The following is a 27883-nucleotide window of genomic DNA, read 5'->3' as shown; positions in this document are numbered from 1 at the left end:
GGATCTGATTGGTGGAAAGAGACAGCGGCAAAAATGCTGTAATTCCATTGGCTGTCAGTAACTGCCGCCTATAAGCGACTGGCCTTCCAGAGATGGGTGTATTTATATTCCTTGTATTTGAAATACGTATTTTAATTACTTGTTGTGCAATTTGATAGGACCGATAAAAAATCGAATGTATTTTGTAACAAAATAAAATAAGTGGAGTCATTTTTTTTTTAAATACTCAAAATTCTGTTCACAAGTTCAGTCTCCAGATATTCAAATTCAACGGATTGTCTGCCAAGTTTTATATATTTTGCGCGACAGATGTCAACTAACTTGATGTGTAATATATGTCTGGCTAGCTATAGGAAGAGGGAGATTGGGAGCTTGTATGTTTATGATAACCTTATCAAGAGACGTCTCCTCCCTTTTGTATTTTTTATCATTTGCTTTTTATTAAAGAAAATGATTAACTTGATTAATACAATTTAATTAATTTATTAATTAATTACTTGTGTACGACTGGTTTTAATTCTATATGTGCCTTTATATTGACAAGTTGTTGTCGTAAAATAGCTTTGCCCAGTTACAGTGTCTTACTGTGACTGTTCTTCCTTTTATTCAAATTATTCATTTTAATACATTTATTTTAGAGGTATTTTGTATCCAAAATACATTTTGGCGTATTTTTCCCCATCTCTGCTTCCTCCACACCGAGTAGTAAATGGAGTGTGGCTTCCTCTAGTGGCCACTCATGTTCAGCACGTATTCAAGCCCTCCAAGGGTCTTTTCAAAGGAAAATTTTGAACCCATGTCATTCAATGGTCTGAAGAGTTCAGAAATTTTCTTCTGCCCATGGATGCAAAACATTGGAACAATAAACAATAAAGTACAGACAAGAGCAATTAAATGATGAACTTTTAGTTCTTTTTTTTTCACTTTAAAAAACAAAACATGTCATTTGGAAGTGTCAGTTTACAGTATGGATCATCATAAGATCAATACTCTAAAACTATCTGGCATAGATTCTTCTCTTTCTTCAATTTTCAAAGTTTCTTTCATTGTGTTTATTACCTGTTTGAATAAATAATAATCACAATCACAATTATACAGCTGGTTTATAACAAAGGGAAGCAGTATAATACTTCAAATGTATTAAATAAAAAACAATGATTTTAATTCTTTGGATTTGGACGGTTAGTTTTTGGTTATCATGGCATGGTCCAGTTAAAAAACACACCTTCAGTCTTTAAGCATGTAAACTTACAGCTCCTAAAACATCAGTCACAGGGCTGGAGTTTGTCTGAGATTGTTGAACTCTGGCAATGGCCCAATTTTATAAGAGCTGTTAACTGATGAAGAATGACAAATTGTCTCTTTAATAGTCTTTTCATAATGCAAAACTTATTTAGAATCATCTTTTAGTTATTATTTAAAAATGTAGAGATGATTGAAGATGATTTCTTATCCCTTCGTCTATCTACCCGTCTAAGCATACTTATAATCTGCTTATATAACAGTACAATTATAGTTAAAGGCACTCATCAATAATCACAGCGGTTCATAACAATGCAACAGACATTTTATATATATATTACTTAAGAATCATTTTTTTAATGACATGAATCTATTTTAAGTCCCATAATCCCTTTTTAAAATGCATTATAATTTAGTTATGGATTAAAAAAAAGGTAAAGCAAACCGGAATATTACATTTGTACAACTATGGGTACTTATAACTATGATGTGTGGTATAAGCAAATTATAATGCAAATTACAAATGTGTTTATAGTTATATAACAACATTGGCGTAACAGGAAGTGTTACCAACAGTTCTTTCTATTCTTCATCTTCATTAGATCATTCTCATATAAATATTCATAGTTTTTTCTGTTCCATGAAAATCAACAAAATATGAATTGTCCTGAACCAGCTCCAACAAAACAAAATCAAAGTACAAGGTAAACCTTTTTCTTTAACATAGGATTATTAAATAAATTGTCCTAAAATATAAATATTCATAATTCTTTATAGTTGAGCACAAATGTTCTAAAACCAGCTAAAAAATAAAACTTTAACAGACGCTACAGCAGGTGACTTAACAGCATGATGTCTGGCATGGAGACATGTCTTCTAATCTGTTAATACATACCAAAAATGATTTATGTCACAGTGGCCAGGATTGCACTCTACATCTAAGCACAAAGTTAAAGATAAAATCAAATAATGTTAAGAAAAGTCCTTGCTACTATGGAACACGTGCATGTACGTCTCGTCTAACAAGCTAACCATAAGGCAAACTACTGCATTAACATCTATTGCATAACAGATCAAAGTCTATTTCTATTATAAAAGGTCTACATGGCTACTTAATAATATAGTTTGGTCATTCACTGATGCACTTACTGATTGTGTCGAGCTAAAATACTATGAATAAAACATTGAACAAAAAATGTATCTCTTCAAAATACATTTCATATTTTACACGCCACATTCTCAAAGTACTGAGATGGTTTTCAATTGCCAGTCGCCCCTTTCATTTGTACAGCACACGTCAGACATACATTGTTATTTATTAAACTTTTGCTCTGTTGTATTGGGGAAGTTTCCACTTTTGAGCCTAGTTTCAAATCGTCAATCAACTGTTTCTGTGATATCTAACGAAAAGTCTGATTGTTTCTTTGTGTGTTTTCATACCCAAACTTGCCACACACCTACCTGGTTAGGTCTAGGAAAAGATTACTAGTAGCGTAACTTACGTATGTAACTAAATCAACACCTGTGTTCAAATGACTTAAGTACAGTTGGTTATGTAACAAACCGGTAACGTTTGAGTTAAAATAACTTTGGAACTTGACTATGGAAGATATGCAATATATTTAGTTCTATATAACTACATAGCTAGTGTAGTTTAGCCATAAAGAGTGCATGAGAACAGCCTGTAGATTTACACTGAGAGCCTGAAAACATGTTCTTAGAGGACGGGAGTAACCCGGTCACTAAATAGCTGGTTATGAGTACGATGTGATCATAAGCTCCATGAGCTTAGCAGTAAACATTGACAGTTACACACTATTACGAGCAGAAGTAAAACAAATCTAAAAAATCTAAATGTGTTACTGGTTGTCCTAAATATTAATCCTGCAATCATTAATGGTGTTTACCTTGGCTGTGAGCACAACTTTGTCAAAGTGAGTCCACTCTAACAAGGCTAGGCTCATATTAAGCTCTACAACCTTTCAAAGCATCGGGGTCTGAAGTTTAATATTCCCTCTTAGAAAATATCAGATGACGAAAATATACTACAATAAGATGATTGAGGTTAAGAAATAAGTCATTTCTTTGAGACTTAAAAGTTTGAGAAGTTAGCAAGAAGACAAATTAATACCAACCTGTGGTACTTAGATCAACGGAGTGCTGCTGGTTCAATGAGTTCTGAATCTGTGCTCTGAAAAGCAAGACCGTCATTAAATTTGGGATTAAAGAGACCTTCTCTCTGTAAAAAATAGACAGGCTAAAGGTTTATAGCTGCACCATGTGTAAAAAGAGTTGTAATTACTACGTTTTATAAATAGGGCCCGTTTTTTTTGGGGGGGTGGGGTGGTCCGCAGCACGCTTCATTTTTGCTACTGTAGAGATGCACTTAGGGCTTCTTGGCAGAAGACTTGGCCGGTGACCGAGTTGACGACTTTGAGGGACTACTCTGACATTGGGTGACCTTCAGGTGGATGAAGAGAGAGGACGGTGAGAGGCTGGAGCCATCCAGCTTGAGCAGTCGGACATGACGGTAACCTGCAGAGATGAAGCAAAGGTCAAAGTGATAGAAGACACGTCTATTTGGATGTCATTAGCTGGATGTGTGGTTAGCTGTTACGGAAGAAACAAGCTAACAGCTAACGGAGCTAACAGCTAACGGAGCTAACAGAGCTAACAGAGCTAACAGCTAATGGACCCTATTCACACGGCAGGACTGACAGTTTCTGTTTAGAGAAAGCAAAAAGAAGTATTACACAGTATAGCTGTGTGTGCGGGGGGGGGGGGCAAGGGGTGCAATTGCAGTTTGCAGTTTTCCAATCAAACATTACATTGTTTAAGAGCATGCACCTCTTTGATCTTTGCACTTGCAGTTTCATACACCCTGAAACAAGGTCTGGTCCCTTTTTGATAGCCAAACTCTACTGTGCACACACACACACACACACACACACAGACACACACACACACACACACCTGTGCGGAGACTCGTGAAAGGAAGGGTGTATTGCCCTAGGAAGTCATTGCTCGAGGTGTAGTCATGGTCCTCCACCATGAAGCGAACCAGTGCCAGGTCAGGGACATGGATGGTGAAGTTGAAGGTGCAGTCCCACCTTGGGTTAAAGCCTGGAACAAGGAAAGGTCACACGCTAAGAGACTTATTTGCGTTTGAGTTTTTCAACCAGATCATGGTATAATTAGACACAATATCAACTGTGAGAGTCTCTCGGGTTGTGTGGTTCCTACATGATGAAGGATGATGCTGACGAAGCCATTTCATTTAACATGCACCTTTTATTCAATCTGGAAGGCATTTACCATTGTTGTCGACATAATGCGTTTTCTTCTTATCGTTGTCTATGGGAACGCCATGTATCTCCACCCACACCTGAGGGTCCACAATTGAGGTGGGTTTGTCCCACTCTGGCTTGGGCAACTGCTGAGCCGAAATGACCTTGGAACAACAATAAAAAGCTTAATTGATGAGAGTAGGATGCAATGGACACTTCTTGTGCTGTAGCTGTCCTCCATGGCCCACGTTTGTATATAAAACAACCTTTATCATGTTTAAGTTATTGACCTGATCTGGATGTGACATACTTGAGTTACAGTATCTTACTAACATGGATGGGCTGGATCCTTTTCAATCTCATCAACTTTGTAGTACCATTTTTGTATATTATACCATTTTATAATATTATAGAATTATGTTGTATTATTTACTTTTTGTACGATATATGGACATATATCATACAAAACGGTTACCTTATTGGCTCATCATACCATATTTGGACATTACATTGATAGTATCCATATTAATTAGAGTCCATTTTTTAATTTTACGTTTCTAAACACACATTCCAATTCCAAAGCTTACATATATCATTGCTCTTTGAGAGGGTTTCCATTAAAATGCTATGCTAAAATATTTTTCTTTCCAGAGCACAGCAGTGAAAATACTTGTAGTGTCACCCATGATGCTACGAGGCATTTTACCTGAACACTGAGCAGAACAGGTGCATGGCCTACACCTCCACCGACATTCTCCGGGTTGAAGGTGGTGTCGGGCTCGCACATGAAGGCCGGCTTCAACGTGTACCCACACTGACTGTTCTGCAGGAACCGGCCCTCGTTCAGGTCCATCTGCTCACCATGCGTCTGAAAGTTTAAAGCAACTGGAGAAAACACAACTAAATGTTACCACTGGGGGGTGTGGGTAGCACACACTAAGAGGAGTCGTGTGTGTCGGAGAAACAACTCTATTTACTGTATCTGCTTCTCTTGTGAATAGAAGTATATTCAATGAGTGCTTACCAATCTGACAACCTGCATTCCACATCTCCTGAGGGTTGTAGTTGGAGGACTGAAGGCGTTGGCCTGACGGGTAAACCCTGCTCAGCTGGTGGCTGTTGTGACGGACAAAGTACGTCCCTGGGCCGGATGAGAAAAGTCCAGTTAGTTTATTCCTTTTAAGCTAAAGAAGAAGACTAATTTTGCTTTTGTTGCTTGTGCTTCCTGAAGATAGAATCTTTAACGGTTTGGATCAACCAAATCTTAATCTAATGTGGGCAGCATGCAACCTATTTATATTCACTTTTAGAAATTTGTAACCTTTTTCCCCCAACATTATTAGACATGGCATCAACCTCTGGTTTTGCAGAGTGAACCTGCATTCTCTCTACCCACCAGCAGGGGGCGACTCCTCTGGTTTTATAGAAGTCTGACTTTATAGAAAAAATACGTTCAATGTTCATTGAGTAGGGAAATGATGGTCCGTTTGAAGCTCTAGGGCGGGGCCAGGCGCTGATTGTTGTGCTAAAGTTTCTATTGTTTGGAAAAAAATCCCACATGATACCTGAGTCCTTTGCGTGCCTGAGCGCTTCACTTTCGGAGAAAGAGGACATGTTGGTTGCTGGACTTTTTGCTGCCTGCTCAAAGCCTTTGAAGGGAACACTGCGGGTGTACACCACCAGCTGGGACAGCTCTGGACTCAGCTTAGACACATCCAGCTGAGATGATACAAACACACACAAAGCCATCTTGTTACACAATAAATCAGGGAGGGAGCCACTGGTACTCGTGCCTGTGGCGGCGTACCCACCTTCTGGTCCTCGGGCTTTCTGCCGCTGGCCTCCTCGTCCGAGGAGCTGAGGTCTGAAGAGGTGGGCGAAGGCTTCTCCGCCGCGCCTTCCTTCTTCCCCTTCACCAGGATTTTACCCTTAAGATCCTGCGCACGCAACCAACACATTTACACAAACGAGTAATTAACAAGTTTATTTATAATACTACTTATTTTTCCGTTCTTAGTAAACCACCTGAGTGGCAGCTTCAGCCACCATGACTGCTACTTTAAGATCTTTGCTCTATTATTACTAAGATTATTAAAAAGAATAACCACACCAGCCTTCCTGGGGTGGAAAGAAAGAAAGAAGGCCCCAGTCTGCCTCACTATGACAGTGCTTTTAATTAAACAAACTATTTGTGACAATTACATGGTAACACGCGTCCACTTGCTAACCTTTGGGTGAGGTGTTGTGGGGGGGGGGAGGATTAAACTAAGTGTCAGGCTTGTATGCAGTTGGCTTCTCCCTTCATCCCCTCACACGTGTGTGACACTTAACCGAGCCCGCAAAGTTATGTGAGGATGATTGCCAGTGTTAGATAAGGACGCCAGTATCCAATACACAAGGCAAAGAAGGCTAGACGATGAGTGCATGCACACTGTGGAGATGTTGAATAAGTGGCCTGGATGAGAGCAGATGGGCCCTATCCAACACAAACAGTTTGCTTTCCACGTAATGCTAACAGTCGCTAACAAGACACAGACGTGCTGGACAAACACGACAATGAGGCTATTTGTATCTCCATCCACATTCCACTGAAAGTGGCGCCCACACTCAAAATGTCTAACCGGCCCCATTGCATATCATTTGGTCATCATTGTGTGATTCCACCAAGCGTCTCCCTTGCCTCTGGAGAAGGCAGCTTGTGAGGATCCAACCCGTCGAGGGGCTCGGTGAGCAGCTTGTCTCCCAGGATGGAGCGCAGGTGTCGGGCCATCACAGTCTGCTGCTCCACGGAGCAGTGGTTCTCCAGGGACAGGATCAGAGGATAGGGCGATGCCTGTGGGGGGGGGGGGGGGGGGTCAACAGGAGTTTTCCATGATCAATGCCGACACAAATCTTTAACTGATCCCGATGGGAAGCATTTTTGTGGCTGCAGGGTAGTTCTCACTTTAAAGGCATAGTCGTTGATGGTCTCGATGACTTTGACGAAGGGCACTTTGGAGGTGAGTGTGTGTCCGTGATAGAGGACTGGCTCTCCTTTATCTCCATCCCAACAGTCCAGCTCCACACAGCGGCAGCCATGATTCAAGGCTCTGAGGGAGAAAATATGACATCTGCTGTTATCCCAGCGTTATCCCAACACCTCATGTGATCATTGCAGAATGCAGAATTCAATAAAAAAACAAAAAAAACATGGTTCACGCATTTGCAGTGCATCGACACAATTGCATCATATAAAGCATAGGGGAGGATGAATGAATAAGCCGTCAGATTTGTAAACTAACCAGAAGGCAAAATAGGGTTGCTCACCGGATGTATGGCTCTGTGCTGCTGTCCCCGGTCAGCTGGTCCTTGGTGAGGTAGGTGTTGTGGGAGGAGGAGATGAAGTAGTGAGCCAGTGGGCGTGTCATGTCTTGGTAAACCCTGGCATGTTCCGGGTTAAACGCACAGTTCTCCTTAGACAGCATGTACATGGTGAAGCCGTTGCGGGTCATGAACTGGTTCTTCTGGGCTGTACTGGGCATAAGGCACAGACACAGGTCAATGAAGGAGGGCAATTATTGCATTGCTGCTGTATTCGGCTGATAATAGTATTTTATCAAATAAAGGCCAGATTAAAGTTTAGTTTGAAGGTGTCCTGAACAGCAACACACGGTCGTCATAAATCTGAACAAAAAGTTGGCATCAGTGTTGGTTGAGGAAAGTCATTTGTTCTTTTTAACTATCTTTGGCAAGACGATGTCCCACATGCTCTTATCCCGTCCTGTATTGACATCTGAATTCTTATGTCCCAATCGCAATCATCATATTGTCCCTTAGTCCCGTACCCCACTCGTTGAGCTCATAGGTGAGGATGAGGCTCTGGGCGTGGATGAGTGAAGCGTCCTCCCCCTGGTCCTTCAAGAAGTCCCTCAGGTCCACAGTGGAGAGGACGCAGCCGTTGGCAGAGTAGCGCGTGAACACGGTGTCCAGCTCCGGTCTCCGTAACAACTCTCTGCAAAACACCTCGATCTCCTTGTGGTCCAGACGACCGTCCGCTGACTGGTCACATTTCTATCAATCACACACAGGTGATCGCTCTTTGGTGAGTTTGCCAGTCAGATGTGCGTGTGTGTGTGTGTGTGTGTGCGTTCGTGCTGCGTTACCTGGAAGAGGCTACGGGCATACTGGTCACTAAGATCAATATTGATCATCTGCAGTAGCGTCTGAACCTCATCGTAGCTCATCTTATCATCTTTGTTCTGGTCGGCCCGACTCAGAAAAGAATGAATCCAGGTAACACACAAACAAGGTCAAGGAAGCAGCAGCTGGAACATGTGCAGTGTTTGGTGGAGACTCCCGTGCCCAGAATGAATACTTGATTTCTGGTTTGGGACATGCAAAGTATATGTATTCTATAATTGCATATTCAATGTCTATAAAATATATATATAATGTTGATTCACGCGCCAAAAAATTGTTTGCCGTGCTATGCTAACTCGCTGGTAGGTCTAGACAGAAAGCCCTATATTGCCCCTGCATATGCAGCCTTGAACAGTTGCACGAATGAACAACCATTGGGATATTGGTCGAGCTTCTCTTTCTGAGTCATGTTGTCCACCCTCTCCTGCAGCGTCCGTATGCCGCGGGCCCAATGGTGAGCCTCCTCCTGGCTCTGGCACAGGAGATTCAGGCTCTTGCGGGGCCCTTTAAAGACCACCGTCAAACACCGCTCCTCCGGGACGGAACCGACCATCGGCCGCAACGTCTCCGACTGGAAACCCTCGCGGACGCACTCCACCTCCATGACGGAGACTAAGGACGAAAGTGAGGGGGGCGGAGAAGAACAAGGTGGGAGGAAAGGAAGGAATAGTAAGTTGTATTGACAATATTGGACATTTAACAGGAGACTAGAACAGGATAGAAGTAAGTTCTCCTCCCTGGGTTCTTTGGGTTGCGGTGCAATTGTTGTACTTGAGTCTACCCTCTCGTGCCTCATCTTATTCCAACATGCCACATTTGAGGCTTCAAATCCTATGTTTGACATCAAGGTGACTACGTCCATTTCTTTTCTCTACGATTATCCACACATTTAAAACATCTTTATGACAACTGGCTTTCTACTGACCCAGAGGAGGAATAAAGAGAAAAGTGAACCTTTAGTCTCTCAGGCCTCCAAACCACAAGGCAATATTCCTGCTGGAATAAAGGCATCACACAATCAAAGCTCTGGCTTTTGATCGCTTCGATTTATGATTCACTTACACACTCAAACTCACTTTGTAGACAGAGGTGTAGTCGCGGCTTCCATCTGGCATTCCCTACATTATCTATCAACAGTGCTTTGGTGGTTTTAGCAAGATCCATTTTGCAAATACAGTCTACATTCTAACATCAATGTCAGCTCACAACAGCTGGCTTTCTCTTCCGTGCTGTTGTTCTCTGCATTGTGTGTATTTAAGGAGGGCATTTTGAGTCACTAAAGCACACAAAGATATACTTTGTTAAGAGGCTTTGTATTGACACACAAACTGATAAAGATAAAGATATATTTTCTCCATCCATTCATTTACTTTTCTTTGACTACATCATTAATTACACAGACTGAACAGGTTTTTCATTTGGTACCTAGGACCTGCTAATGGGTTGTCACGCCACTTTCTACAATGTGACGTAGGCTGCTAGGCCTGGCTGTCTGCAGGACACTGAACCTGTATGAAGCTCTCGGGACAGCGCTGCACTGTTGATGCTAATTCCTGCTAAATGTGGACCCTCTACCAGAGGGGGGGGGGAGGGGCTTTCAGTCACACACACACACACACACACAAATCCAGCAGAAATTCCACGAGTGTTTCCCGCATAAACCGTGTGTATGTTGTTTTTCAAAATGTGTACTTTCACAATCACACAGATTTGAATAAACCAAATGAAACGTCATTGCTGGCCGGAGGTCAGCTGGTGTTTGCTCAATCTCTATTTGCCTGCGGTTTCACTTGAAGCTACACAAAACTACACTAACCGCCTTGTGCCCTGTTTGTACCTGACAATACGCAGACCGCAGGAAAAATACATCCACCGCTGGTCCTAAGGGACACTTTGATCTCTTTGAAATGTCATTTCATTCCTATACAGTAAGTGTCTGTAATATTGTAAAGAGGGTTATTAAGCAAAAAAGCTATTAACTATAAGCGCTTCTCTGAAAACGTTGTACTTTGACTTCCAATAACTCATTCAGAAGAGTTTAATGTGCCACAAGAAAAAAGGGTTAGAAACTGGACCACCCAGTCACATTACAGCAAAGAAACCCATTGTCTGACCGGGAGCGGCTGACAGGCTTCCCGTTACCTAAGTGTCGAGTCACAGTAAATCAGGCATGAAATAGTCAAATAATAGAAATAGTTCATAGTGTTTGGATGAAGCGGATGAACAAGTGGAGGGATACTCCGGGTTATACCTGAACTGAAATGATCCAGGGTGTCACTCACACCAAACGCGCGTCATCACAGGCATACTGTATCTAGTCTAGTGGCGATTAGAGGCTCCTTCCCTGCACCGGGGAGAGCTGACCCAGTGGCGGAGTCGTGTGGTCACCAAACCTCACGACTCCGACTACCACATAATGTCCTATAATCTCTCTGTTTGAACTGCAGCAGCGCCGGCTAGTATTTACAGGCCGAGAATAGTTGAGCTCTATAATCAGGGCGCCGCGTGTGACCCTCAGACAGTGGAGACGAGGGCGGGGGGGTAGGTGTGTGCGCGCAGATGTACGTCTTGTACGGAGCAGCAAGTAGCATTTTGGGATGACAGAAATAGATCCGGTGTAGCCATGTTTTACCTGACACACCCAGCACTCAAGCTGCTGGGCTATTATCATTTGGAGGGGGTTCTGTACCTCTGGGAGGGGTGGAGCGGCTAACCATCATCAGCCTGTACGCAATAGCATTTCTGTCACAGAAGTGCTACTTGTTATAAATATCCGTTACTTATTTGTAACCAAACCACAGTTGGCAAAAGTTGGAAGACAAAAGACAGTCTGGTTTCATCTGATTGAAGTTAAGTTGGTTTTGTAACTAAACCTAAAGTGATAACATGTCTACCAGCAAAGAGAATCTTTTTTGTTTCTTTAGCTGGCTGACCCGTATTAAAAAAAACAATTTTTGGTTGAAAAAGAGTATATGTAAACACAAGCCACCCTCTCCCAAGGACTAAAACAACGCAAAAAACTGGTGTTCTAAACTGTCTGAAACTGAGCTGGTCGATCCAGGCTTTAGAACTGCAGGAAAAATGCGCTTTTGTTTCGGGATCCATTTGCCAGATGCTGTCACATGAAACTTTACGTTACCAGAGCACTTCATCTCTACCCCCCCCCCCCTTCCCTCCTCCACCACCCGCTGACATACCGTCATATTCCTCGGTCTACCCGTGGTGGTGGTGAACACGTCCGGTGGCTCTAGTCACGCGGCCCTCGTATCATCCTCCTTGTTGTGCTTAAATGATTTCATACAATGATGGCGGTGGGAAACTTGGAATTGATCAGGGTCTTATATGAAGTCGCACTCACAGGATTGCTGCTCCTTGGCCCAGCTGGAGGTTTTGTGGGACTGGCACCAGATCGTGACGCCGTCTCCCATCAGCTTCAGTGTTCGTCGTTTCTGCCAGCGAGGTGAGCGGACCTTCGGTGGTGTGATGGATGAATTCCGTTAAATGTCGTGGAGTGATCGCTGAAGACCAGTGGTCGATTTCAATGAGCAACAGCTTTACCTTTATCATACTGGAACCTTGCAACATCCGCTTCACGTCGTCATCCTCCTGCACTCCTAAAAAAAAACAGGCACACGAAAGGATGATGAGAGGAAAGACTGATGTGATGTCACAGCATCATAAGTAGCGCTGGAAGACGGCTGGAAGGGTGAGGAGAGAAAAGGGAGGATGAAAAGGGATAATAAAAGGGTAGAGCGTAGTTCAAATCCAAACATAGTGTATGTATATACAGTATGTACATCTGTTGGACCACAGCAGCTCGTATGGAAGCTCTGTCATTTATTTTGGGGCTGAACAGGCAGGCGTGTGCGGTTAGAGATGAGACGGGATGGAGATGGGACCAAGCAGAGGATGTTCCAATGAGCTGAGTGCTTCTGAATTGTAGGCTGCTGCACATGCAGACATGGTATGAATGTGAACATTTAAATGACTAGAAATGTAGGATATGTAAAGGTTACATTTGTATGTCATGGTAGCAACGTTATTCTCAACCAAACCATGTTTTAGTTCTGCCTGCTGGTTGCCAAGAGGTGCAGGACTTAGAGAGAGAGAAACACACTGAACTGCTTGGAGTTCAGAGGGTTGGGATCAAATCCCACTTCTATGCAGATAACACACCGCTCTATGATGGAGTCAATACTCATATCAGTATTACTGCTCCGAGTTGCTGAATCCAATGATCAAATTGATTTATTTAAACTGAACTGGTTTGAGTGCAAAATATTACTGTCAATAAAGCTTTGGCAACAACTTCTTCATATACAAAATATACAAGAAGCGGAGACATGTCTCTGCTCTCTTAGAAGATAAATAACTCACTGACACATATTTACATGAGAGAATTATAGCTACTGTGAAGTATACTAGAAACATATTTTGTATCCATGACTAAACTTAGTTCATCCACTAATGCGATCAGAAGTCATCTTAATTTCAACTTTCTAACCCTCCAATTCTTCTTTGTTTTAGTTCTGGACATGCACAACTCCAGCCAATCCAAAGGCAAGGGTTGTATATGAATGCTTCACACCGTTGGACACATTGGAGTCTTGGCTACAATATGCATCAATACGTTTCAAAATACCCCAAACACAGCTCCAACAAGTTATAAAATATGCTATGCAAATTAGTCCAGAAAACATGCACACAGCGGTGATTTATTAACACCAATCCGTTACAGACCCTGATATAAGTATCATTGAGCCAATCCCCACTCTCGAGGGTCATTTTTACGCTCAGCACATTTTGGCTTCTGAGCGGCTAAGTAAGCTTTGGATCATTTCCGTGTGGGTTTAATCAGATCCAAATTTGAAAAGTGGTTGAAAGAAGCAAATGGACCACAGCCGACTCGACTGCTCCCGTTTGTGGGCTGTGAGGCCTTCACAAAAGCCTCCTCTAGAGTAGTGATCCTGACTCTACCACTGTTAGACTTTACAAGTGTACCGTCCACACACTGGGATACGTCACGTAGATGGGGTTTTTATCCTGATATCTCCATGTTTTATAGGTCTTATACGGCTGTTACGTTTTGTTTGTGTTATATTGATTTATTTCTTCACCAGTAACATATAAACTGACTTTTCCCTTTACCCTGAAAAAATGTCCAGAAAGTAATACAAAGTATTGAAAGAGTTATTACACTTTATATTAAAGTATACCAAAAAACAGAGACCGGTTTTAAGTCAACTACTTAACACATCACGTCTTGTTTGTTAATCCTGTACAAAAACCAGACTTGAAAACAACACCTCGTCGTTTTACAGAGAGTTGCATACTGGAACGGTTTCCTGCAAACAGTGTCAATAACTGTGTTTATAGGTGAAACATCTTCCACTGGGAACAGCCGGCCTAGCTGTCTCCCCCTGCTCCGAGTCTTCATGCTAAGCTAAATCAGCGGTTCAGCGTCCATTTGTGGAGGTGCTGTATTTGGAAATAATATAAAGCATATTTAAGAAATTGGCAGATGGCGTCCACATGGAAACGAGCCGCTATGGGTTGGGGCGGCCACGTTACCAGCAGGAACCTCTGTACAAGAGCAGTGCCGGGCAACCTAATCAGTGACATCCGGTAATTACAGGGCGGCCAGCCGTGTTTGGAATGAGGAACTCAAGTTTCCTTCGAGTGGGGCTTCAAATGGACCCGCACGGACTGCTGGGATGTTGTTATCATGTGCACTCTTTTGAAGTGTACTGAGGGGAACAGAACAGGTACAGGTACTGCTGAGTAAGCAGGACTCAGCAGCTGAGAAGCGGTTTGAGAAGTACAAAGTACTGAACAGCAGCACAGCAGAGAGCTACCGTCAATGCAGAGAACACGATTGCAGCAGTGGGTCAAATTCACAATGTTCTGATGTTTACTCTATCACGAGGGTCGAGAGTGAGGTGCGGGACACGGACCACACACAGACGTTGCGTTGCACCAAAACACACAAAAAAATCAGGAGGCAAATATTATTGGGCCTGTGATTTCTCATGTGTATCCAACTGGAGCTGTGGTCACTGGGATGCACTTTGGCCTTTCAGCCAACCAGCAGTGGAATACCACTGACAACATGTTGCTTCAAGGTTGTCCCTCTGAGTAACCTTGAAGTGGTTATGAAGACTCAATTAAATACGGACGCCTTTAAAGAGACCCACAGAGCCATGAAGACCAACTGCAAGAAGACTTTCCTTTTTCTATGTAGTTATTGTATAGTAATCGGCTCTAAAATGTTGTCGGTTATCCAAGTTTTTAACTAATACGTGTTGCAGTCATAAGTTGCTGAGGTAAAAAGTACAATATTTTCAGTAGTCACTGTTGGAGTATAAATGCACAAACAAAGCACCAGGAGCCCGCTCTTAAGGCGTTCAAATAGCTGTGTACACCAAGTGTTGCGCTTAGTTAAAATGGGTTAGAGCCCTGTGGCCACCCACAAATTCTAGTGAGGCCATGGGGAACTGAGGCAGTGGTGAGATGATCTATATGTGTAGATGCTGCTGCTGTGCATTGCGTTAGGAGGCTTTTCTCTGGGCGTTAGGGGGCTCCCTGGTGCTGCTGCTGCTGTTGACGTCATTTGGTTAATTTTTCAATTTAAAGTCACAACATAAAGAGTCAGTTCATCCAGATTTGGAAAAAAATGAGTTTTCTCATTTTCCCCTATATAAATATTGAGCCTTGTCCAGAATTACATTTGTGCTGCTCCAAATACTCAAACTATAAACTCTTTCTAGTAATATAATCCATCGACTATGTTACTTTTATTGGCGACTTGGAATAAAATAGTCCCAATCGAAATGCAAATTGAGAATTAAAACAATGTGAGATATTAAATGAGAGACAGCGAGATCCTCCTTGTGGCAGTGGCAAGAAATGGCTAGTGAGTGGCAATCGTCATTAAATCAGTGGAAAGTCCGGGGGGGGCGTCACAAAGGCACCCTGAGTGCCTTTCCCAGCAACAGCTGTTGTTTGTACAACAGGTCAGCTGCCATAAATACGTTTTTCTTCTCGCGAAATATTAACCCAGCCTGCTGCAGCAGAATGCGAGATGAAGCGTGGACAGACGCAGAGACACACACCCGAGTTACTGTGGTGCACAGTGAAGGCCACATCTTCACAGTGCGCTAACATTCTGACCTCATAAGACCTGAGGAGGACAGCAGTGGAAGCATTCGGTAACCTGTTGCCCTAAATATGTCCTCTAGTTGTGGATAAAATGTGTTCAACCAGCTGCTAAATGTGTACTTTTCCCATTTTCAACCAAAGTTTCAAAATCACCCCAGACAAATACACAGCACAGCAGGGGTATGCAACCAGTTTTTTTGAACAGTTTAATAGAATATATATATTAGGGCCGGGACTTTAGCGCGTTAATTACGATTAATTACTTACAATGTGAATTAAGATTAATTAATTACACAAAAAATAACACATTAAACATTTTTTACGCATTTTTACACGTATTTTTTGCACCGTGGAACGTTTCTCACTGGATGAGTTTCGGCGGACCGATTATACTGGAGCACCAACTAGCATTCATGACTTCAGACAACAACAAACCACAGTGAACATGAACGAAGAAGCTGACGAGACCGTGTCGGGTGGCCCCGTGAATGGGAAATCTTATTATAATAAACACACGGATGGAAGCGTCGAAAAGAGCATGGTTGTGTGCAAGCTGTGCAACAAGGAATTCGCATCGAGCCTCAAGTATCACCTCAACGCAAAACAATTAGCAGCTAGCGTGGACGTTAGCCCGACGAGTACAAGGACCGACACCCAACCCACACTGCACCAGATGACTGGTTTAAGGACCACGGTAACTAAGTACACGTCTGAAAAAATAACCAATGTTCTGAATGTACTTGAAAGTATTGGTCTACTTAAAAAAACATAGTTTACAGAAGGTCTACTTACCTATAGGCTACCTGAATTTCTGAAAGTACTATATTTCTAAATATGCTATTTCTACACTGGAATTGGTTGAACAAAAATAAAAATTCATGTGAAAAAAATGACTTCTCAGGTCAAATATTTGTATGTATAATATATGCGATTAATTTCGATTAATTAATTACAAAGCCTCTAATTAATTAGATTAATATTTTTAATCGAGTCCCGGCCCTAATATATATATATATATCCCATTTTTTTGGTAAGTGGGAGAATTAAGATCTAGTTTTTCCTGCCAGGATTTTAAACCTGTACCTGAATGCATCAGGGCCAGTATGAACAGAAACCAGTCCGTCCATTAGGGATTAAATGCTCTACTTTCTTTGTCCACTTTACTCTTTTGGGAGAGCGCTATGTGTGCCTCATGTTTCTCACCCGTCCATCTCACTCATGTTTTTCTCAATTTTCGCTCCTTTTTTTCTTCCTACCGCTTTTTTATTTGAAATTTGCCGCTAGCTCTCTCGTCTGTCCGCAGTATTGAGATGATACCATCGCCCTCACTGGAATGCAAAGACTTGATTGGTCAAGTAGTATCACGTGGGATGGTTTAACTCGAATGCTATTGGTCTGGGCTTGAGACACTACCGTAAAGACGACCAGAGCGCTGTCACGTTTAAATCACAACCGTCTTTTTAAGGCTTTTGGTCCGGGTCCGGATGGGACAGCTTCTGGGTCCGGAACCGGACCGCTAGTTAGTGACCTCTGGTATGTAGTGTACAAAACAAAGATTCACACATAGATAAAAAGACATTAGCTCAAATGTAATTGAATCAATCATTCATCAAATATTCCAAATGAATAGACACCAACTATTTTTAACAATTAGTCATTTTTGTTTGGTTCCTATTTATGCATCGTTGACTTCAAAATATTACACAATGCCATTGATGGTCTTTATTTGTAGAATATTCAGTACAACGATAACTTCATGTACAGGAGTCAGCACTGTATTGCAAATTCACAACTATCTTTTTAGACACAATATTATTCAAATCGGATTTTCCAAGTCTGCATTTTCATTATGTGTCTCATGTTTGTTCCTTGTATCTATTCCGCTTATTAGAGGTGAGGGGGGGGGGGGGGGGGCGGTAGTCCGCAGTGTCTCCTGTAGGTTCACTATGACTATGAGGGTGGCGGGGGGTCTGAAACAGCATGCATAACACAAACACTCACCCAGATTCCTCAGGGGATCGATGGCCTTCGACTCGGACGTCCCGGCCCCGCTCTTCGCCGCCGGGGCCGCTTTCTTTTTGCCCAACATGACGCTAAGGAGCTGAGCTTGATATCCCCCCACCCTCCCCTCCCCGGTCGGTCCTGCGTGGCTCCTTGGGCGGCGGGGATACGCGCTCTAGCGGGTCGGCTGCACGGAAAGCCCGCAGGAGGACCTCCACGACTTTATCCTTGGGGAGCGGGGCCAAGCCTTTCCCCCTTCTGATGTCACTTGTCAGATTTATAAACCCACAGCGGTACGAACCAGACAGGCGTCAAGACAAGCACCGCAAACACGAGCGTCCTCTGCCGGGGGCTTTCAAAATAAGAGAAGTGCATGTGTTTGGGTGGCTTGTACCATAATCCAAATACTTCATCAACAAACTGCTGACAAACAGCTTTACTAAAGATACCAATCAACGTAATTTATATGTATATATATACCCTGATATAGTTATAATAATAATGATGGAACAATGATGAAACATTAGAATCATTTAAATCGGATATTACTTGAACAAACGGTCAACTTACTTTACATTACATTACATGTTACTTACTTGCTTTTCCTCAGGAGCTTTCAATCGTTCTCGCTGTTAACTCTTAATGACTTGTTTCTAAGGAATAAGCTGGCTGTTTACTGGCTGTATCTTTTTCATAATACTGAAATGTATGATGATATAATTCCTTTTGATGATAGATGTAATTCTGTTAGTAGCCATCTGTAGTCAGAGTTTATTACCAACAGTAGACCTGCAAATATAATAACAAAGTATTTATTTATTTTCTTTAGCCTCAATTTCTCTAACGCGGTTTGTTAACATTTTCTTTTGAAGGCCAACCCTTAAGCACTTCCGTGTTGTTATCGTGCGCTTGATGGAATTTTAAACGGATTATAAGAAAAGAATCACTCAATATGTATATTTGAGAAAGCTTTGTTCTTCTCAGTCCGCCGGTGTCCCATTTAATTCACATCCCCAGCATGAGTTATGATAACTGGAAACAGATGGTCACCTCAATCGGTCCGCTGTAATTGTGTCGATGGTGCCGCGCCGTGATTCGTGCAGAAATGGCCCCGCGTGTCTCATCGGCTGCAGTACGTGGACGGCAGAGACTCTTTGGAGAATGGAAGCCCCCCTTGGGTCGTCGGACACAGGTCTAGCTTGTGTGATGCTATTGGCGCCATATCAGAAATTGCACCGGCACTATTACAGATTATAGCTTTGTGATCATAGCAATTTAAATACAAGCTTGATATACTTTTTATACAACGTCACCAAAGGAATATATAGAGTTTAATCCAATCCAATGTGTTCGGCATTTTGCACACAGCACTGTGCGGTACCCATCCTTTTCATGGAAATCCTTGCATCCCTGACTAAGATTGAGTAATTCTGAACTTTTCTAATCAACTGAAGGGTGATTGTTTCTTTATAGATTGATAAAATAAAACTCGTAAACCTATTGTAGCCGATTGTCTATGGGGCGCCTATACTTTAGCTTAGTAATAAAACAGTAACCACGGGTCACCGTTTTCCTTTCTTTTTTTAACTTCAAAACACTCACACCTCATCACCCTTTCTCCTTTTCCGTCCCCTCCTTCACAATAAAAGCACATACACTGGAACACCCGTGAAACACTACCTCATACTATGAATAAACAAATGATTAAAAACCCAGCAGTACATGTTCAAACATATGGAGCTTCTCACACAGCGACTCAACGAACGAGATTTTATAGAATATGGTGCATTGCTGTACATAAATATACACAATCGTATATTGAGAAGATTAGCACAACAATATTATTTATCATGCCAAAGGGGAAATATTATTCCACAAATGATCGGCATTATATGGAATCCCATTTATAGAGATATAATTATGACTAGATAACCGCCTACACGGACACGGACCCGCCTGCTCCTTGCAGCTGGTTATTGGCATCACCACGGTCACTGAGAGATGTCGTTTGTGTTTTAACAACATTTCACAGATTGCTAAACCGCGAAGCCCCGAATGTTGCACCCACACTCCACACCTCCTTACAAAAGGGGAGGGACAGGGACGTGTAATTTACAGTGGTTTTAATTATCTTCGGTATTTGCAAATCCGAGATAAATCCAACTCATTGGGGATGAAATACGTTCCGGGTTGTATCTATTCCGTAGCAGTCGTGATTATTGACGATTGAAAAGTGCTGAAGCGAGTTCTCTCTTTAATGAACCGACTGTGTGTTCAATTCCTCAACGAGGAAAGGTCAGCGGCGGCTGTGCGCATGCGCGCGTCACTTCTGGACGCGACGTGGATCTGCAGAACAATACGTGCAAAATACACCATAAAAGTCATCAAACCTCTATGTTGTGTGTGATATATTGCTATTTCGATTTAAATGTATTTCGTATTTGTTATAGCACATGCGTATTAATATAATTCGTTTTCACAGCTATAAAGTAAATTGTATTTTCTAGGGCTGCCACTTTAAGTCTAAAAGTGGGCGGGATCATATCTGCCACGTCATTTGACGCAGAACTCGCCTCCGTAGACCAGAATGCAGTGACCGGAGATGGTCTGTCCGTCTGTCCTTCCGTGGCCCGTCCCAACGTCCAACCCAGGTAGGGTCCGTCATAAGAGGAAGTAAGACCAAATACAGCCGAACCCACATTTCCCTCCGAGTCTCTCCCTGACAAAGACCAACCGTGACAGCGGCTGACGTGAAAGAAGTTCATTATCGCTTGCTAGCTAACGCCACTGTAGCTAAGCTCCCCGGTCGGGTTCTTATCCAGGTTAACGTTAGCTGTAGCGAACTAAGTTAGCTTGTCATAGCTAACGTCAACTATCGTCAACTCCCATTTGTTCCTCTTGGTAGTCTTGTTTTGTCTTCTCTAACGAAACTAGAATGTATGAAACGTGAACACCGCGTCTCACATAAACGTGCAGGGGAATGTCACGCGTATGATAACGGTGTATGCGTGTTACCATAAGCAGCGTGTCATAAATACCGCAAATGGTCACACTCTCCTAGCGGACGTTTCCGGGTGACCCTGCGCGCGCGCGTGTGTGTGTGTGTGCGTGCGTGCGCTCTCGGATCCAGTGGCCCCTGTCCCGTCCAGCTAGACCAAGCGCGCGGGAGGGTCATGCCAGTCCCGGCGATGGCTCATCCCGTGGTGGACCACCAGAGACGGTTTCAGGCCGCTGTGGATGTCATCCATAACCTCCCCAAAGATGGTATGTCGCCTTCACACCCATCGACTGATGATTTCACACACACTGTAGACTTCAATATGCTGAACAAACCAAACGTCATTCATTATGAATCATCAACAGGTGTCTTCAGGTACATATTCAGACATGTATTGTCTTCCGCGTGACTTGTCATCTAAGCAAGCAACACTTTTAAAATGCAATGTCACATCATCCTGTTGTTATTATTATAATTATTATCGTGTCGAATGGGAATTTGGCCCTTCCTGATTTTTCCATGTGTACCGTTGCCCATAAAAAGGCCACACTAAGCTGCCGTGTCTCTTTATTGAGCACTTTTAATTGCAACAACTCCTAAAGTTGACAGTGTGTCCTGCATGCTTTTTAATACGCTATAAACATGTAAAACAAGAAACATTAAGTGTGAAATGTCTGCGTACAACTCGAGGAACCCTTTGACCTAAAGTGAACATACATTTCGACCCTAGTTTACTTGTGTATTCTGGACGGACTTTTGGGTTTCCCTTTAAATGGAGCAATAAGTCGATCGGCACACAAAGCTTATACATGTCTCTTCTGCTGCAGGTTCCTACCGTCCGTCCTATGAGGTCATGCTGCGTTTCTACAGTCTGTACAAGCAGGCCGTGTGTGGGCCTTGCTCAGTGCCTCGACCCGGCTTCTGGGACCCGGTGGGTCGCTACAAATGGTGTGTATGTCTTTGTGTTGTGTGTTCGAGGCTAGTGCGTAAATTGTCATTGCAAGGAAGGTTTATTTTTCATGATGCCATGCAGTTCATACTGTACACTGTATTTCAAAGTCAAAGTAGCTTTATTTGTCAATTTCTGCATGTCAGACATACAGGTAATCGAGAAAACGTTTCCCACACTCTCACGGTGAAACATATAAAGTGCACAGGCACAACAACAGATAACAGATAAGACAAGACAAGACATTTTTTATACAAATAGATATAGCAGCAAGTGGTGTGATAAAAATGCAAGTGCAACAGTTTTGATGGGAGAGTCCCGAGTGATTAAAGGGGATGTGGGGGGATTTCAGCCCCGTGTCAGACTGACGGATATGGCTGGGGGGAGTGAGGGGAGAGAATTTAGCTGTCTGACAGCTTGGTGTATGAAGCTGCCACTGAGTCTGGTGGTACGGCAGCGGAGGCTCCTATACCTTCTTCCAGAGGGTAGGAGGCTGTGTGCGGGGTGGGTGGTGTCACTCGCAATCGAGGTAGCTTTCCGGATGAGGCGGGTGGTGTAATGTTTCCATTTTCAATCTCTTTTAAATGTTACAATATAATCAAGAACATGAAGTTAATATAGATGAGCTATGTTTACCTAAAATATTTAATGGGAACAGCGATTAAATGTTCTTTTAGACACCTTTTGAAACCTTTTATGGAGGACCATAATTGGGTTCCCCTAAATCTTATAGAATTGACCTCTGCTCGTCAGTGCGTTCGGAGGACGGAGATCTGATTGTCCACTTGGATACGAGTGAACCTATGAACTGGTTTTGAAGTAGTCCCTGAAGTGATGAATATTTCCTTTGCCAGAAAGTATCTTACAGATAAAAACACACATTTGAGAAGTATTGATATCATAAATAGTGTGAATCTGCATAATATTTCTTCAGCGACTCCAGGTAGTGACAGTGTGGGCTCCAAGGTAGCTCTGACTGAGAGACTTGACAATGGGTTGATTCAATTCATTTTATTTTTTATAGCCCAAAATCGCAAATTCCTAATTGGCCTCAGAGCGCTTTACAGTATACATTACAGTTTACAGTACAAATGCAACATCCTTTGTCCTAAAACCCTCTCATCGGCACAGGAAAAATGGGGGAAAAAAAGGGAAGAAACCTTAGGGAGAACGTCAGAGGAGGGATCCCTCTCCCGGGATGGACACACTGCAATGGATGTCATGTGTACAGAATGAACAATGTAAAAGATGTACAATACATTTAATTCCTAGAACAGAAATGTTTCAAGTAATTGTGAGTAGTAAGCCAGGTGTACGGCAGGACCAGTGCAGGGACAACCACCATCAGATAGAACCACGATCTACGTAGACCCGCGAGGCGTGAAAGCACAACGAACTCTGGGGACAAAGCTGTTTTTGCGATAAAAATAAAGCCCCTTTTCACCCTGTCTTGCATGCGTCGACCATTTTTCCAAGACTAGCGTCAAAGCTCGCTATAAGGACGCGCGGATGGCCTTCAATTCATTACATTACATGTCATTTAGCTGACGCTTTTATCCAAAGCAACTTACATTGCATTATAACTCATGCGTTACATTTAGCCCGGGGAGCGATTAGGGGTTAGGTGTCTTTGCTCAGGGACACTTCGACATGGAGCAGCCGGGATTCGAACCACCCTTGTGGCTCGCTGCGCACCGCTCTACTCCATGCGCCACCGTCCACCATCATGGACGCAGATCTCCACAAACGTTGGTTTGCCGGGCGAGGGGTGCACAAAATTGTGGAGGAAAATACGGGACAAATATGTGATGTGATGAAAAGGCGAGGAAAAGCAGCAGTGGCGATGCAGGGGGCAAAGAAGTCTATAAATAAACGAACCGAGTTCCACACACAAAGACGTGTGGTCCGCCTCCGCAATGTGGATAATTACAGCGTCCCCACGCTTGAACGGCCGCTTCTGACACACGAGAGCCTGTTTTCTTTTTGCTTCGCACGTTACCTCCGCCCCCCCCAGGCCAACGTGATCCAGCCCTAACTATAAGAGGTATCAAAGAGGAAAGTTCTAATCTTAAATGACCAAATGACCAAATCTGCCCCCTGGACTGAAAGTGAATGCTTTGACAGAATTGACACTGAAGAAGGAAACCGTGTAATTCATCTAATCTTGAAGTTTTTATTCATTTAGAAGTCTTGGGGTGGATCACGATGGGAATATACAGCAGACACAAACCATGTTGAGAAAATAACTGTGACGGTGGATTGTTGACCTGTTGTTCCTGTCGCCAATGTCTCAGGGATGCCTGGAGACGCCTGGGAGAGATGAGGAGCGAGAGCGCCATGGCAGCATATGTGGACGAGATGAAGAAAGTGGCACAGGAGGTACACGTCGAACGCTTAACGAGAGGCCTACAGAGATCTGATTGGGATTGGCACCCAGTGACCAGTAAATGTTTCTGCAGGTCGTCGACACCCTGCCCATGAACGAGAAAACGGCCTCGCTCTTCCATCACTTCGAGCCCCTCTACCTGGTGGTTGACGACATGCCACGCCCCCCAGGGTCTCTCCTCGCACTTGGAGCGGGTGAGTGACCCCGAGCCAAGGGCAAAAAAACACCGGCAGCTGTTTTGTGCAGCGTGAAGGCGAAACTTAGTAAATTAAGTTTGAGTCTTTGTCCTGCTGTAGGTCTTAAAGGCAGTGTGGAGGTGGAGGGTGTGGAGCCGGCCCGCGATGAAGATACCCATCCAGATGAGGAGTCGGTAGGCCTCACTGAAAGCAGCATCCCTAATGGTACGACCCAAACCCCTCCTCACTCCTACGGAGCAGATCTCTGTTCACTACGGCCATTGACAACATCTGGAGAGGGAGCAAAATGAATGTAAATATAGGAGGCTGGTAATCTTCATCAACCGATACCTGGAGGCAAAGTGACCAGATGTTGTTTCTGTTTGTGGTGGAGCGTACTGTGGACTCATCATTTAAAAGCCGAGTAAAATCTAGTCCCATTATATCAGAGAGTGACATGTATTAGGTATTTTTTTATTTAGGGGTGAACTAACCTTTTTTTAAATGGTAGCTTAAGAAACAACCCTGTCTCAAATGATAGTAAAAGAAACTAAATGTCATGTTTATAACTGATAAACCAACTTCCCCCGAAGGAAGGATCGTTGTCCTTCAAAATACAAAAATTTGAAGCGGGAGAAACGCAGAAAGGAAGCAAAGTCACTGGATGTCGGCTCGTCGTCCTGCATCATAAAGATTTGGGGGGGGGGGGTCTGGTTTGTGCCCCTGCAGGTTCCGGTGAGGGTTTGGCCTTGACCAGTGACTCAGAGAGCGAGATCTTCTGCGACTCTGTGGATTCAGTGGAGCAACTCGGCAATGTCAAGGTACAAAATCCACTGCCACCCCCCCCCCCCCCCCCCCCCCTCTCTCAACACACTTAGCAGCCAACAAAAAATGCAAAAGTATCCTTTTTAACTGGTTTCAATGCAGATTCCTGTGGTCAAGATCAACGGTTTCCACGGCGCCCATGTGTCCCTGGAGTCGGCTCCCGGTCAGAGCCACCAGCCAGAGGGCATCCTGGGGGTGCGGCAGGTGGGGGCGGGTCAAGGTGGAGAAGGGGCGGAGGACGGAAATGGTCCAGGTCCAAACAGGAGGGGTCGAGACACCGGGAGGGAAGGCTCCCTCCACAACTGGAGAGAACGTAAGCTGCTCCAAAAATAATCAGTTTCATAATATCAAAAATATGTATGATATATGTATAATAAGTATGAAACAATGGGGAGGGGGGGGGGGGCATTGAATTGTAAATGAAACACCCATATCTAATGAAAAAAGGTCCAACATACAGATTGATCATGTAACAATGTAAGAGTAAGTTGGGTTTTCATTTTTTTAAATCAATTCTATTTTTCTGCAGATGGATTGTTATTAATTTCATTTTTTAGGAAGGTTTTTGTTTTATTCATTATACACATCTATGTTAGCACTTGTTGCATCACAGCAGGGCTTCACCTCCCACTTCCTGCAGTGACTGTACAGTGACCGGAATCCCCCGTTATTCTGCAGGTGGCGTTCCTCAGGGCCGAAGATGGGGGGGCCCCACCGGCGGGGGAGGAGGGGCCGGTCGAGGAGGAGGGGACGGTTCAGAGGGCGGAGTAGAGCGGCTGCACGATGCCCAGCTGCAGCAGCAGATCATCCTGGCCCTGCGGAGGCTCAGGGAGGACATGAGGAGCGTGATGGAGCGGCTGGAGGTGGTGGAGAGGCTCGCCGCCACACACGTAAGCACCAACGCAGCCGGGGGGGTCTTAGAAGCAGTAGAAAACCTTTGTGGAAACAGTGCTTCGGCAGGGGACTATTTTCAGTGGCGGATTAAGACACCTTTTAGTTTTTCAAATGGGGGGATTAGTGCCCCTGGTGGTACGTTGCAGTACTGTGAACCCCTCTGTAGTGCAATAAAAACATAAGATGAAACACTTTGATGTTTAATATACCCATTTATTGGGGTATATTTGGAATGCTTGTATTGAAGAGTTGTAAACTCAACAGCCTTATGTACCCAAATGATTTAATGCATCTGAAATCCACATGTTGAGCTTCACTGCTGCTTCCTGTGTGACAGGCGCAGAGCTCGCCGTGGCGCTCGTGTCTACAGTGTGAAGCCGCTGCCTCCAAGCAGCAGGTAAGAGGCCCCCGTTGGTGCTCCTGGCGAATAACGGAAACAATGATAACCCCATGTGACTCTCCTCTCAGGAGGACAGGTGGTGGCTGTTTGACGTGTCGGGTCAGGCCGTCGTGCTCTTCCTGCTGTGGCCCTTCGTCGCTCAGGGTCTGGTGTCCCTGCTGAGGAGAGCCCAGCGGAGGAGTCGCACGTCGTCCTGAGCCGCCGGAGCAAGACGGCCAATCTTGTTCTTAAAATAGGAATTCCAGGGGGGGGGGGGGGTTCTCGGCCCTCCCTCACACGTGCACTGAAACCAAGGGACCTCCCGCCTCCTCAGAGAGGAGACGCACCACCCGGTGGAGGGGCCCGCCTCTGGATCCAGAGACCCGCCCACTCACTGCCACACACACCTCTCTTTGACGGATTTTAGTATGGAAGCTGATCATGAGTGTAAATTATTGGTTATTTAATCCTTGTAAGATATAGTCATCATGCTCCATTTACTCATGGATTCACCATGATAACACCTCATCACTTCACAGGAATGAACTCTAACCCAATTGAATTGTTGGCCTCAGATTGTTAGTCAGTCTCTTTTCACTGCTCCGTATGCTAACGGGACAATAATTCCTTCATGATCGGGTCCTCTGAGATGATGAATGTCACTGAGGATGTGACTGCTCATTCATGTATAATACTAGTGCATGAGCTCTAGGAATAAATCTTTAATGAATAGAAGGTGGTGGTTTTGTCTTGGTGGTAAACGGACAGTGTAGAGGCACCAATACAGGCAATAAATTATTGTAAATACATTATATACTGGAATGATAACTTCTGCCTTGACAGTTGTTATGCTACTCTATTTTATTAATTCAAAAAGACGCTGTATACATCACAGCTCAAATAAAAAAGGCTTAAAACGGTATACATTGCATATTAATGCGTTGAATTAATGAAAGGATTTATAGAACTATCATGAATTGGTGAGTGAGATACTTTGTTTGTGAGTGTGTTGGAAATATATTCAGAGATCCTCTGGATGTGACGTAAAGAACTTAATTCCTTTTCTGTGATGAATCCAATGGCATTCCAGACTGCAATAAAAGTTTAATAGGAATAATGTACATGGCTTAAGATCTGAAATTAGTTTTTTTTAAACATTTTTTATATATATGTATATATATAAACACACGCACACACATTGTTTTGTATGAAGTGCTGTTAAATAATATAACACTCTGCTGCTGCCCTTATGAGATGTATTCAGTACAATCGGGTTGAAATTCCACCTGAATGATCATGGAATGGATACTTAACGTGTGTATTTGGATTCCACAGCCTTGCCTCTAAAAGTTAATAACTCACAAAAAAGTTTTCTAAGATATCTGGACTTTTCCATCGACTATTATTCA

At 43.5% G+C, this 27883-nt stretch overlaps 2 protein-coding genes across 3 annotated transcripts; one reads left to right on the top strand and one right to left on the bottom strand.

Annotated features, from left to right (window-relative positions):
• Positions 1 to 890: 890 nt before the first annotated feature.
• Positions 891 to 18230, bottom strand: LOC119213036 (1-phosphatidylinositol 4,5-bisphosphate phosphodiesterase delta-3-A-like). The gene is made up of 16 exons (XM_037464030.2): positions 17868 to 18230; positions 12267 to 12322; positions 12067 to 12178; positions 9092 to 9320; positions 8672 to 8801; positions 8354 to 8579; positions 7836 to 8037; positions 7474 to 7618; positions 7210 to 7362; positions 6341 to 6466; positions 6095 to 6248; positions 5554 to 5670; positions 5236 to 5414; positions 4558 to 4693; positions 4216 to 4365; positions 891 to 3777 (listed from the first exon to the last, which is right to left on the bottom strand). The coding sequence occupies exons 1-16, from the start codon at positions 17953 to 17955 to the stop codon at positions 3629 to 3631; spliced, it is 2352 nt and encodes a 783-aa protein (XP_037319927.1). The 5' UTR covers positions 17956 to 18230; the 3' UTR covers positions 891 to 3628.
• Positions 18231 to 20409: 2179 nt separating this feature from the next.
• Positions 20410 to 27595, top strand: acbd4 (acyl-CoA binding domain containing 4). Of its 2 annotated transcripts, none has more exons than XM_037462999.2 (11): positions 20410 to 20518; positions 20929 to 21131; positions 21693 to 21813; positions 24109 to 24193; positions 24274 to 24394; positions 24497 to 24601; positions 25106 to 25197; positions 25304 to 25514; positions 25880 to 26091; positions 26433 to 26492; positions 26564 to 27595. In XM_037462999.2, the coding sequence occupies exons 2-11, from the start codon at positions 21041 to 21043 to the stop codon at positions 26690 to 26692; spliced, it is 1227 nt and encodes a 408-aa protein (XP_037318896.2). In that variant the 5' UTR covers positions 20410 to 20518; positions 20929 to 21040; the 3' UTR covers positions 26693 to 27595. The 2 variants fall into 2 exon arrangements, with proteins under 2 accessions (XP_037318896.2, XP_037318897.2); XM_037463000.2 differs by having other exon boundaries at positions 20419 to 20518; positions 20998 to 21131.
• The last annotated feature ends 288 nt before the right edge of the window (positions 27596 to 27883 follow it).

Source organism: Pungitius pungitius, chromosome 21, assembly GCF_949316345.1.
Source record: "Pungitius pungitius chromosome 21, fPunPun2.1, whole genome shotgun sequence".
Lineage (NCBI taxonomy): Eukaryota > Metazoa > Chordata > Actinopteri > Perciformes > Gasterosteidae > Pungitius > Pungitius pungitius.
Note: the sequence above shows the minus strand (reverse complement) of the source record. Positions and strands in the feature narration are given on the sequence as shown.

Coding starts and splice junctions, on each gene's coding strand:
- LOC119213036 (XM_037464030.2), bottom strand. CDS start 17,955: ATGTTGGGCAAAAAGAAAGCGGCCCCGGCGGCGAAGAGCGGGGCCGGG. Junction 8,802..9,091: donor CAGAAAGAGAAGCTCGACCA/ATATCCCAATGG, acceptor TTTGTGTGTTAC/CTGGATTCATTCTTTTCTGA. Junction 4,694..5,235: donor CTGTTCTGCTCAGTGTTCAG/GTAAAATGCCTC, acceptor TGTTGTTCCAAG/GTCATTTCGGCTCAGCAGTT.
- acbd4 (XM_037462999.2), top strand. CDS start 21,041: ATGCCAGTCCCGGCGATGGCTCATCCCGTGGTGGACCACCAGAGACGG. Junction 24,395..24,496: donor TCTCCTCGCACTTGGAGCGG/GTGAGTGACCCC, acceptor GTCCTGCTGTAG/GTCTTAAAGGCAGTGTGGAG. Junction 24,602..25,105: donor TGAAAGCAGCATCCCTAATG/GTACGACCCAAA, acceptor GTGCCCCTGCAG/GTTCCGGTGAGGGTTTGGCC.